Here is a 13,001-nt window from a genome sequence, read left to right on the forward strand (position 1 = left end):
TTGGAGGGTGGGTGGTTGGTGTATGTAATTCATTGAATAGAATTGTAAGGAGAACATGATAAAATTTAATAATAAAAATTGTTCTTGGTCTTCTAGCCAGCGTCTCCGGGATAGGATCCAAATCCTTTGCCTTTTTAAGTTTTGCAAAGATCTACCTCATTCACATGCTCAGATATATTTTTGGCTCTTTGTCTATAGGTGTCTCTTTACATGTCTGGTGTATAAATGTCCATAACCCCAGTCCTAGTTCCCCATCTCCAGCAAGAGCCAACATGTACCACCTTCCTGGTCTAAGAGTTGTTAAATAGAGGATAGAAGGAGTTATTAGATACAGGTATAGATTGGGAGATAATGACTCTAGAAGTTTTTCTTCTTAGTTTCTCATTTCTTTCCTTCCTAATTACTCCTTAACAAAAAAGAAAGGCCACATTCTCTGTTAGCTGAATATTTAGTAATGATGTATAATGACTTTTTGCTGATTGTTTTTTAACTGCAGTTGGACCCGGTTTCCACAGTTGGCTGTCTCATTTAAAAGATAATTAAAGAGACAATTCATGCAGGGTCCTGCTGGGGGGTGGGGGTGGGGGTGGATTTTTAATGCCTTCTGGAAAGTCATCTATATTTTGGAGTGAGTCAGAAAAATTGTTTATCTCATGTTGCTCATTTTATGAACAATAGGTTAGTTTTATACTTTTATTGCATCTGATTTGGGGGCCACCTACAAATAAACAATGGACAAAGAACAATAAGAAAAGGCCAGAGACCCAGATTCTGGTCTTGCTGTGTATCTTTAAGCAAGCCCTTTATCTTTTTCACATCTCAGTTTCTTATTCTGTAGTAAAGATAATGTCTTTTCTGTTTATTGAAGAGGGTTTTTAGGCAGATCAGATGAATCAATATCAGAGTATTTTAGAAGAGTGGAATGCTGGTTTTGTTATATAGAGGCATTTAATTAAGAAAGAAGTAAATTGATGACCCATGAGATGAGGCTCAGCCTTCAACTGTAAGTGTCTGGAGCATCCAGGTTGGGGCCCAGCAGGAGTCCCCACAGTCAGCAGGGCCTCGGGGAGCAGCAGTCAGGCTGCTATCTATTCTTCAGAGATTGACTTTACAGCTTTTATATCCTTCCGTTGCTCCAAGTCTGCTCCTCTAACACAGCTGTGGTTTTGAGAACAGTCCTGTCATCCTTCAGCACCCAGCCTAAGAGTAACTTCTGTGAAGTCTTCCCAGTTTTGGAGGCCAGATTTAGAGCTTCTGTCTGTAAAATGAATACAGAGTAGAATTTAAGAGGAGGGGTCCCGGAGCCAGGATTGCCTGGGTTCAAATCCTCAGCATAGTGCCGACTAGGCATGCCTGCCAGACAAGGAGCTTAGACTTGCTGTGGCTCAGTAGCCTCACCTATAAAATGGGACTGAACATCCCTTATAAGGTATGTTGCGAAGCTCTTGGAACAGAAACTGTTATATGTAGTAAGCCCTCGATGAGTTGTTACTTACTTATCTATTCTTGGAGTATTATAATTCTTTTTTTATTACCATTATTTTTTAATTCCCTTAAAATTTTGTACATGATCTCTAGCGTAGCACTTGTCACTTTTATTTAGACCAGGAGCTTCTTAAAGACATAGCTACCTTTTTATTAACACTCTGCATGTCATCCATTCATTGCTTAAAGATGTTTTTGTGACACCCCAAGTCCAGCAAACCGTTGCCACCCCAGACTGAATAGGTACGACTTGAAGGCAGAGTTGTAGTGGCACATACCTTTTTATTTCCACTGGAGCAGAAAGAGTTTATGGCTGGAACTGTAATCCTTGCTCTCTATCTAGATTATACATATCTACCACTTGGTGACCCTCTGGAATTTCCCAAGCCCTGTGTTTATTTAGCACCTAATTGCTCAGGGTGCTTGTACAAGGTCATCTCTGAAAATTATTTGACGTTGCTCTGCTTCTCTCTGGGTGGTAGAATCCTAGAGGAATCCGCAAACGTGGCCATATCCACACAGAGCCAGTCAGCAGCAGAGGAAAACGAGTAAACCGCTAAATGACTGCATCATTAGGACTTTATGTCCTATTTCTGGTATTAGAATGAAAGGCCAGACTCCAGCCACAATGTCACCTGCTCTGTAAGGCTTTCCTTTCTCCACCCAGGCAGAGCTCACATTGCTTCCTCTGGGTTCTGGGCTGTATCTGCTGTGCTTCTCTCCCACAGCGCTCAGTTACCAAGTATTCGCCATGTTGTTTGCCTTCCTTTTTCTCTCTTAGCTGCCCACCTCCACTCCTACCCCGAACTGGCAAGTAGGGTACGCCTCAGGAGGCTTTCACTAAGACTTCGTTGATACTGGTACTTTCTATAGCCCAGACCCCATTCCAAGTAGTCTCAGTCACCCTAAAAACTTAGCAAGATAGCTGTTATCATTACCCATTTTACAGACATGGAAACTGAGACTTATCGAGAGGAAGTGGCAAGGCTGTGCTCCTGAAGTAGTTCTTTCTAGCATTGACTCTTCAAGTGCTGACCACAGTGCCGTGCCTCCTCGTCTGTTTAAGTAGACTCTCAAAAGGCCGGCCAGTGTAGATGACTCTTACTCCTCTCACTGCTGACCTCTAAGAGGCTAGGGTTGGCCAGCATGCTCACACACACCTCTTCCCAGCCCCCTCTTCACTCTGCTTAAAGGTGATTCCAGGGCTGCCTGTGCCAAGCTGCTTTCGTTGGTTCCAGGTAGGTGAGGAGGGAAATTGGGGACATAGTTCCTTTAGGTTCCACCGCACACATGGATCTATTTGTCTGGTTTTGGCTATTCAGTATATTGTGGTAATACCTAGGAACTGGACAGTCCTAAGTCATGTGGATCCCTGTATCTCCTTACAGGCTGGGAGCCTCCATCCCACTGGGGGCTGCAGACCCCCCTAAATAGCTGCTTCTCAAAGTCCCTCTGTGGGCAGAGAAATACGTTACCCTAGTGGGAGGGGAAGGCTAATCCTTTATTTGTTTAGTTCTCAAAAAACTTGAACAACAGGTTTAACTTAGATCTGTGCCATTTTAATGCAAATTTTATACAGGTACGGTTATGGCACTCCTTTTTGTTTTATATGCCAGATGGCAAAAAAAAATCTGTTCTAAGAATGCCTGTGGTATGACTGTCTGTGAGCCCCCTTCCCGCTGTCCCTTGAGGCTGTATCTCGCTCAGGCAGCATTCTTCCCCTCTTCTCTTGTCCCCTCCTCATATGAAGTCAGAGTCACCCAGCACATTGCAGACATGATTCTCAAGACTCACTGCGGGGTGCCTGGGTGTCTCTGTTTGTTGGGCGTCTGCCTCTCGCTCAGGTCATGATCCCAGGGTCCTGGGATCGAGTCTTGTGTCGGGCTCACTGCTCCTTGGGGAGTCTACTTCTCCACCTCCTTCTGCCCCTCCCTTGCTTGTGTGTGTGCTTTCTCTGCCAAGTAAATAAATAAATAAATAAATAAATTCTTTAAAAATAAATAAATAAAACTTAAAAAAAACGAACTAACCTCATTGGAAGGCATTGATTAGAAATACAGGAGGTGGGGGACGCCTGGGTGGCTCAGTTGGTTAAGCAGCTGCCTTCGGCTCAGGTCGTGATCCCAGCGTCCTGGGATCGAGTCTCACATCGGGCTCCTTGCTCTGCAGGGAGCCTGCTTCTCCCTCTGACTCTGCCTTCCACTCTGTCTGCCTGTGCTCGCTCTCGCTCGCGCTCTCTCTCTGACAAATAAATAAATAAAATCTTAAAACAAAAAAAAAAAAAAAGAAATACAGGAGGTGGGTCTTAATCCAGACTTAGGGAATCAGAATCTTCGCCGGAGGGGCTGGGAACTTTTTTTAAAAAAAAATTTAAATTTATTTATTTATTTTTTTAAAAATATATATTTATTTATTTATTTGACAGACAGAGATCAAAGTAGGCAGAGAGGCAGTCAGAGAGAGAAGGAGGGGAAGCAGTCTCTCTGCTGAACAGAGAGCCCGATGTGGGGCTCGATCCCAGGACCCTGGGATCATGACCTGAGCTGAAGGCAGAGGCTTTAACCCACTGAGCCACCCAAGTGCCCCTATCTATTTCTTTTAGAGAGAGAGCAGGGGGACAGGAAGAGGGAGAGAGAGAATCCTGAAACAGACTCCCTGATTAGCAGGGAATCTAACATGGGGCTCCATCCCGGGACCCAGAGATCATGCACTGAACCAAAACTAAGCGTCAGCTGCTTAACTGACTGAGCCACCCACATGCCCCAGGAATTTGTATTTTACAAGTTCCTCCGGTGATTCTCAAAAATTGGGTGTTTGGAAAATGTTGCTTTACTGTAGCAAACACTGGTTGACTACTAGTGGTGAGAATGTAAGAGCGCAGTCTGTCAGTGGGCAGTGACAGAGATGTGGAATAACAAATTCAGTTTGGTGGGCTAACTAAAGTCCTTCGGTCTAGTCTTGCCCTCTGCCTAAGGGAAGCATTGATATCTGGAGCAGTTCCTGCAGCTTTTAATGCCCAGTGATCTTATGGACCACATTACCCCCTTCAGGCAGGCCAGGAGCCGTTTTTCTGGTCACCTTTGAGGTCTGGCTGTCCAGTTTCAGTAAACTTGGTTCCATATATTTCTTTCCCTGGGCCTTTCAGCTCTTGCTAACGTAAAGCCCTCTCTTTCTCCTATTTCCTGTTTTCCACCCCAGTACACACGTCTCTGATTTGTTCTTCTCTCACTGCCTCCACCTTACTAATTCATTCAGTCACTCATTCAACAAGGGTCTATTGTGCCAGACTGTGGGTGGGCTTAAAGAGATGAACACGACACAGTCCCTGCTCTCAAGTGCGGGGTCTAGTGGGGACACAGATGTGGACACAAACACAGTACAGGTGATGTGCCAGGTGCTGTCCTGGTGTGTGCAGAGTTGAAGGGGTACTAAAGTGGTGAAGGGGTGGCCAGTGTCACAGAGGAGGTGCCTCTTGAGCAGGGTCTTGTGGTCATAGAAAAGGGGGAGGACATTTTAAAGGCTCATCACCATAGTCCTTACATTCTCATTGCAGTTCATCTTCTAGGTCTCCTTAGGTGGGTTTGCTTTTTTATGGGTCTTATGGGGCTGATTGTCTTGGCTGAATTGGACTCCATTGGTTGACTTTTTTCAAAACCTGAGATGGTTAGTTGTTGATTCATGTCCAGGATACCAAGTCTACCAGTTTGTCCCACGATTAGTTACTGACAGTGAACAATTGAGACACTAAACCCTGAAGTAAGCTTAAAAAGGCCTTTCACTTTATCAGATATGTTCTGAGCCGCCCGAAGTGGTCTTTTTGCCCTTCAGGGAGTGGGATATGTGTGTACAGTGGAAGTGGGGAAACTTTGGAGTGGCAAACAGGACAGGAGAATGCTCTATTATTTCTTTTTGTAATAAGAGACTTGATTTCCTCTTTTTAAGAGGGGTTTCCTTGGTAGGCTGCCACATCTCTTGTTAGTTGTGTGTATTATTGGAGATTACCTAAACTCTTCAGTTTCCTAATTCGACAAGGTTTGATTTCTTGTTCCAAAAAAATGCACGGTAGGTTTCTCTTCTTTCACTAAAGAAGCCGAGATGAAGGGCCACTGTGATTCAGTTTGTGCAGTCTAGTAAGTAATTGTGATTGTAGTTTTAAATATTGCTTCTTGAAATAATGGATGTTCTTTGTAGAAAAATGAGAAAATACAGATAGCAGAAAGGAAAAGAAGCTAAAATGAATCTATAACCTTGCAAGCCATAGCTAGCCACTGTTAATATTTTGGTGTATAAAACTCCAGATTTTCTCTGTGCATACGTGTGTGTGTGTGTGTGTAAAAGTAGTTATTCCAGAAATTAAAAATACTATGTAAACTGTTAAGTATCTTGTGTTTTTCCCTGTTTTATATATGTATTTATAAATCTGTGTGTATATATGTATATATATGCGTGTATATATGCAATATCTATACACACATACTGTGATCATCTTACTGCTTACAAATACATATCTATAGAACCATTCATTCTTAATTGAAAGAAATCTTTATTTTTGAGATTATGCAAATCATCTAGTCTTTTTAAAATCAAACTCTGTTCAAGTATATAAAACAAGTAAAACCCCTCATAATTCCATTTCCCAAGGGTATACATTAATTTAATGTTTATATACATTATATTCCAGACTATTTTCTGTATATATGGAAACCTACCTATTTGTTTTTTACAAAATTAGATCTATAATACTTACTGTTCTGCAACTTGCCTTTTACCCTTTGTATATTTTAGACATCTTCCTGTGCCAGTATATTTGGAATACCAGCCTATTATTAGGTAGACCCAGGGTTTCTTATCCTTAACACTTTTGCCATTTTGGCCTGGATAGTTCTTCATCATGTCCGGTGCATGTCCGGAGACTTAGCAGTATCCCTGGCCTCTGTCCCTGAGATGCCAGTAGTACCCCTTCTTCTCATTGTGATAAAAATATCTCCAGACGTTGTCAGGTGTCCCATTGGGAACAAAATCACTCCCAGTTGAAAGCCATTGGCATAGATGGTCTATAATGTAAGTATCTAGACGCCTCCCAGTTTTTTTATTTCAAAAAATAGGTCGGGCAATATTCTTATTTGATTTTTGTGCACCGTTGTGAATATTTCATTGAATAAATTCCTAAAAATGCAGATGCTGAATCAAAATTTTGTTAGAAATTACCAAAGGACTTCAAAGAGATTGTATCAGTTTATTTTTCAGCTATATCCTCATGATTCCAAAATCCTCTCTCTTTCCTGAGTTCTAGATACACATATCCAGCTGTTGGATGACGTGTCCTTTTGTGTGTCTCATGGGCTTTCCCTAAACTCAGCTTCTTCAGCCCACTGACCTTGCATTTCTTACTGTATTTCTCTGTCATGGAATAGCACCACCATCTGCCAGAAACCTCACACGTACCCATCTAGTCACCAGATCCTGTCCAGTATTTCTCCCAAATGTGTCTCTTAATCCATTGATTTCTTTCCATCCCTTCTACCACTGTCTTTAATTCAGGCTACTGCTAACTTGTCCAGATCACTGTAGTAGCTGGGGTAACAGGTCTGGCCTCTACTCTTGGTCCCATTCTCCTCAGGAGGAGTGAACTAACTTGCTGAACTCCACAGTCTTAGAGGGTGCCTTCCCTACTTAAGCCCCTCAATCAGCACTGCTACCTCCCCACTATCTACTCCATCAGTCCCCTGCTGAGGCTAACAACAACCAAGGACAATCACTGCCCTTGGTTTCAAGTCTCTGTGTTGAAGTTTTAGTATATAAATTGCTTTTTATACTAGATTTTGACTTTAAAGTTTTCTCTGAATTAAAAAAAAAAACTTTTTTTTAGAAAACAATGCTCTATCCTATCAACTCACAACATATATTTATCCCCCCAGCTTTGAATTACTCATTTTCCCTTGAATGCACTTTTGTTCTCCTGTGTTTCCTGTTCCTTTTCACCCTGCTCTCTGCCCATTCATTTGCTACTTTTTCTTTAGTACCTAGCATAGTTCTTGGCACTTCCACCACATTTTTTTCCTCTCTTAATCAGCTCATTCTTGTTGCATTTGTTGCATGTATACTTGTCCTTTGTGTATACTTTTTTAGAAATTTAACCTTGTAAGACATCCAGGTACATAAATAATACAAACCAGTGAACCAAGGGGAGAGAATATGGGAATTCCAACCCTGGTTCAAGCATAGGTACTAGGATGCAGAAAGGCCTATGGGTATCCCATCCCAGTGCCTGAACCTTGACTTCTCCCCTGAACTAGATTTTTGATTTTACGTGGTTCCATATAGCAATATAGCTGAGTACCTCCTGTATCAGTTGTATTCATGTGGTCAGACTGAAACTTCGGAGAGACCATTTGTCTGCCAGCCTTGCAGCATTCCTTTTGGTCTGTTGTAAATACCAGGGAAACGAGGGGTGCCTAGGAACTCGGGAATCTCTGACATGGTATGCAGCATATTGCTCTGCTAGACTGGTGTGGAGACAAGCCCTACAATTTTCCACAAGAAGTCATCTCCAAGACGGTGGGAAATCACACATAGCAAAATCCTTGGCAAAGAACTATACATTTTTTTTCCTCTACTCTCTATGTGGTAATTCTGTAACACTCTGTAATTAATTTTATTTTTACAGTGAACAACCACAGAGTAAGAATAATGCATAACCTATTTCTGTTTCTTGCTATTTTAGGGGACATCACACAGAAGGGATACGAAAAGAAAAGGTCAAAACTCCTGTCTCCCTACATCCCGCAGACACAAGGTAGGCAATGAGACGTGGTTTAAACCTTTTCAGTATTTTTACCCCAAAGAATGCTATCTTAACAGAAGATCTGTCTTTTGTTGGTTCCTGTTTTTTCCCTCCCTTTCTCGCCATGAGGGAGAGAAAAACGGAAGGAAAGAAAGGAGGAAATGAATCTTAATTGAACATCTGCTGTGTGCTAGGCACTTTTAAAATACCTAAGTCATCAAATCATTTACATAGAGCTTGGGTGGTAGCGTGTATGTGCATAGCTGACATGATTCAATGGCAGAAAATTCCAGGTCACGGAAAAACTGCATCTTGCCTATGCCTGAGCACAAACTGGTGGTGAGGAGCAAGAGCAGCAAAGATAAAAAGGAAGGACAGATTAAGTATTGCAGGAAAGCTCAAGGATTGCAATACTTGAGGATATGGGGGTAAGAACCCTAATAAACTTCTCTGTTGGTTCCCTTATTCCTTCTGCAAAGAGATAGTAGGTTCTTTATATGTCAGAAAGTCCTGAGTCATGGTGTGCTTAATTCCAGAGAGCTTGCTGTAACCTTTGCCTATAGGCAAGGCTGTCTGTCTCTAAGTCATCATATTTTTTTAAAGTTACTCAGATTTGAGGATTTCCTTTGATAATCTATTTCTGCTTTAATCACTTCTACTATAAAGAATTTTTTCTTTATTTCTAATTTCTCCTTTGCAGTCAAAGTCCCATTTCCTCAAGCCTCTTCTTTGTGGAGCTAATTGCTTTTATTTCTGGGTTATAAATACCTTGAGGACTTGGTATTCCCCACTGTTCTAACATTAAGCCTTGCACAGGGTATATGGTCTGTAAATACTGAATGAATAATAGAATAAGAAAATGAATAGTGGTGACATATCAATATATTTCACTGAGGTCCTCATTTTATTTCCTACATTATTCTTGGAAATTCCTCCCTACAAAAACTAGTAGGTCAGTGCAGTGACAGCCAATTTAAAATATCTTAATGAACAGATAGATGTCAAAAGGACTTGAGAAAGAAGAGGTAGAAATTGGGCCAGTGACAGCTAATGAAAAGCCAGCATTTGCTGAGCAAGGCATGACAGAGAAGAGGAGTACTCTGGCTGCTTAAATGTGGCTCTGGCTCATGCCTCTCTGTAGGGTCAGAGATTTACTTTATGGACTTTGTGCAAAAGCAGTTGGATCCTGAGACAATAACTCAATAAGAAATAGAACCAACAAATAGGACTCAATATAAAAAAGGACTATGTTTTGTTAAACTTTAGTCAGGCTACACAGATGCCAAATCATGTTCAAAAATCAGTTTATCAGGGACGCCTGGGTGGCTCAGTTGGTTAAGCAGCTGCCTTCGGCTCAGGTCATGATCCCAGCGTCCTGGGTTCGAGTCCCACATCGGGTTCCTTGCTCAGCAGGGAGCCTGCTTCTCCCTCTGTCTCTGCCTGCCATTCTGTCTGCCTGTGTTCGCTCTCGCTCCCTCTCTCTCTCTGACAAATAAATAAAATCTTTAAAAAAAAAAAAATCAGTTTATCGGGGCACCCAGGTAGCTTAGTCAGCTTAAATGTCTTCTGCCTTCGGCTCAGGTCATAGTTCCTGGATCCTGGGATCGAGCCCCACATCGCGTTCCCTGCTCAACAGGTAGTCTGTTTTTCCCTCTTCCTCTGCGCCTTCTCCATTTACATGCTTTCTCTTTCTCAAATAAATAAAATATTTTTTAAAAAAGGGTTCAACAAAATCAAAAGCTTATTCTTCCTCTCATCTCATGCTCTCTATGTCTCTCAAATAAATAAAACCTTTTTTTTTTTTTTTTTTTTTTTTTAAAAAGGTGCGGGGCGCCTGGGTGGCTCAGTGGGTTGGGTCGCTGCCTTCGGCTCAGGTCATGATCTCAGGGTCCTGGGATCGAGTCCCACATTGGGCTCTCTGCTTGGCGGGGAGCCTGCTCCCCCCCCTCCCGCCAGCCTCTCTACCTACCTGTGATCTCTCTCTGTCAAATAAATAAATAAAATCTCTTTAAAAATAAATAGATAAATAAATAAATAAATATTTTAAAAAGGTGGTTTTATTTATTTGAGAAAGAGAGAGAGCATGAGATGAGAGGCAGGGCAGAGCCAGAGGGAGAAACAGACTTTCCCCTGCCTCAGAGAGCCTGATGCACGGCTCCATCCCAGGAGCCTGAGATCATGACCTTAGCCAAAGCCAGATGCTTAACTGACTGAACCTCTCAGGCACCCAAATAAATAAAATCTTAAAACAAAACAAAACAAAAACAAAAACAGTTTATCAGTTAACTATGAGAAACCATTGAGACATACTCAAGTCTATGTGATCAGCCCATTCTTGCCCCATGGATAGGCCTATAGGGGGAGCGAAATCACAAATGGAAATTCGTTCACTGAGTATAAATCAGATGTTTAACTGCAGTAGGTCAAGAGAAGGGATTATAGCCTTCTCACAGTAGGAAGGGTCTTTCAGATGACCTCATGGGGAGAATAGGAGCCATTTAAGAGTAGCTGCTTCACCTTCCTGCTACCAAACTTGAGACTTGCCACATCCATGCCCATCATGTTTACATCCTTCCTTCTGGTTAAAAAGGTAATCCAAGGCTGGTTATTCCATCTGTGCTTTGGATCCTGTTTCCTCTTCACTTTTCAGAAACTTTATATTATCATCCAAAGGCAGGACAGTGGAAGTAGGCCAGCCCTGGTAGAGGCAGTAAGGGGTACAGTATCTGTAACAATTAAAAAAGATATAATAGGAGGCGCCTGAGTGGCTCAGTCAATTAAACGTCTGCCTTCGGCTCAGGTCATGATCCCAGAGTTCTAAGATGGAGCCCCGCATCAAGCTCCCTGCTCATCCCTCTCCCTCCACCACTCCCCCTGCTTGTGCATGCAGTCTCTCTCCCTGTCAAATAAATAAGATCTTTAAAAAAACCAAAACCAAAAACAATAATAAAGCCAACAAAAAGTTGGCCTGCTTTTATTATCCTAGCTAGCAATTCCAAAGACTGTAAATAAAACGCTCCCCCTGCTGATGGAGACAGCTGCCCCGTCCCTTAAATGTGCCATTGCTATTGCTGTCAGTTCCCGTCTCTCTTGTACGCTTGCTCTGTCCCTCTCACCCAGATTCTTCCCTCAGCAGTCCATCATGCTTGTTAACTGCTCTGTTAAAAAAAATCCTCCCTTGTCAGCCTCTTCCATCTTAACTCTGTCTGCTTCCCCTTTATCATCAAACTGCTTTAAGCCGTCTCTATTTTGTCATCTTCGCTCACTTCTCAGCCAGTTCCAGTCCCTTTAAGAACTATTTTAAGTGACATCACAGAAGTTGCCACTCTAACCTCTTGAAACACTCCTTTTGAAACTCTCTCTTCATTTTCTTACTCTCCTCCTCCTGTTGCCTCCTAGTCATCCTTGCAGGCTCGTTCGTTCTCCTCTGTTAAGTGTTGGAGTTCTCAAGACAAGGCCCCAGGCCCTCTTGATGTCTCACTCTATAGCAGTAACTCACACATGGCAGCCTGCATCGCGGTCACTGGAGGGCTTGTTGGTATACAAATTGAAGGACCTTATTCTCAGGGTTTCTGATTCAAGAAGTCCAGGGAGATGGGCGCCTGGGTGGCTCAGTGGGTTAAGCCGCTGCCTTCGGCTCAGGTCATGATCTCAGGGTCCTGGGATCGACGCCCGCATCGGGCACTCTGCTCAGCAGGGAGCCTGCTTCCTTCTCTCTCTCTCTCTGCCTGCCTCTCCATCTACTTGTGATTTCTCTCTGTCAAATAAATAAATAAAATCTTTAAAAAAAAAAAAAAAAAAAAAAAAAAAGAAGTCCAGGGAGGGTACTGGGAATTTGTGTTTCTGTTAAACCTCCAGGTGAAGTTGAGGTTACTGATCCAGATACCACGTTGAGAACCAGTGCTGTATCGCCCTGCAGCATTTCAGCCATACCTGTGGCTTTAATTATCGTTTAGAAACAGCTAAATCCAAAATATGTATCTTCACCTCAAATCTGTCCTAAGCTCCTGACTCGTAGATCCAACTGGGCACTTAAGATTTCCACTTACATAACTTAAAGGAGCCTCCTTTTCAACATATCTATTAAATCAGTGACTTCCATACACCATCCCCACCCCACTGCCAACATGTACACGTGCAAAACAAAAAATTAAAACAAAATCCAGCTGTAGTGACATCAGCCTGCTCTTGTGTTTTTCTTCTAGTTTTCTCCTTCTGAGTAAATTGAACCCACACCTGAAAACCCAGCACATATAGAGTCTTAAAAAACATCCGCAGCATGTCCTCCATTCCCCATCTCTTGTCTTTCACCAAGTTCTGCCAGTTTTCTTTTTCTTCACTTTTGGCAAGTTTAATTTTTTTCTAGGAAATCATCTATTTTGTATACATTTTCAAATTTACTAAGTTACTCGTAATGTTCCCTTTCTTTCTAAAGCCTCTGCTTGTTTACATTGTCTACTTGTAACTCTTTTTTTCTTTTGATGACCTTCTCAGAAGTTTGTCTTATCAAAGAATAAGCTTTTGGGGCGCCTGAGTGGCTCAGTGGGTTGAGGCCTCTGCCTTTGGCTCGGGTCATGATCCCAGTGTCCTGGGATCGAGCCCCGCATCGGGGTTCTCTGCTCAGCAGGAAGCTTATTTCCCTTCCTCTCTCTGCCTGCCTCTCTGCCTACCTGTGATCTCTGTCTGTCAAATAAATAAATAAAATCTTAAAAAAAAAAAAAAGAATAAGCTT

At 42.3% G+C, this 13,001-nt stretch overlaps 1 protein-coding gene across 4 annotated transcripts in view; it reads left to right on the forward strand.

The window, feature by feature from the left end:
- Positions 1 to 13,001, forward strand: part of DIP2B (disco interacting protein 2 homolog B) — a 225,225-nt gene that overhangs the window by 97,540 nt on the left and 114,684 nt on the right. For all 4 annotated transcript variants that reach the window (XM_082741248.1, XM_082741245.1, XM_082741247.1 and 1 more), the window contains exon 2: positions 8,210 to 8,281. In XM_082741248.1, coding sequence (XP_082597374.1) covers positions 8,210 to 8,281 — 72 coding nt within the window. The remainder of the gene's footprint in view (positions 1 to 8,209; positions 8,282 to 13,001) is intronic.

Source organism: Mustela nivalis (assembly GCF_964662115.1).
Source record: "Mustela nivalis genome assembly, chromosome: 7".
Lineage (NCBI taxonomy): Eukaryota > Metazoa > Chordata > Mammalia > Carnivora > Mustelidae > Mustela > Mustela nivalis.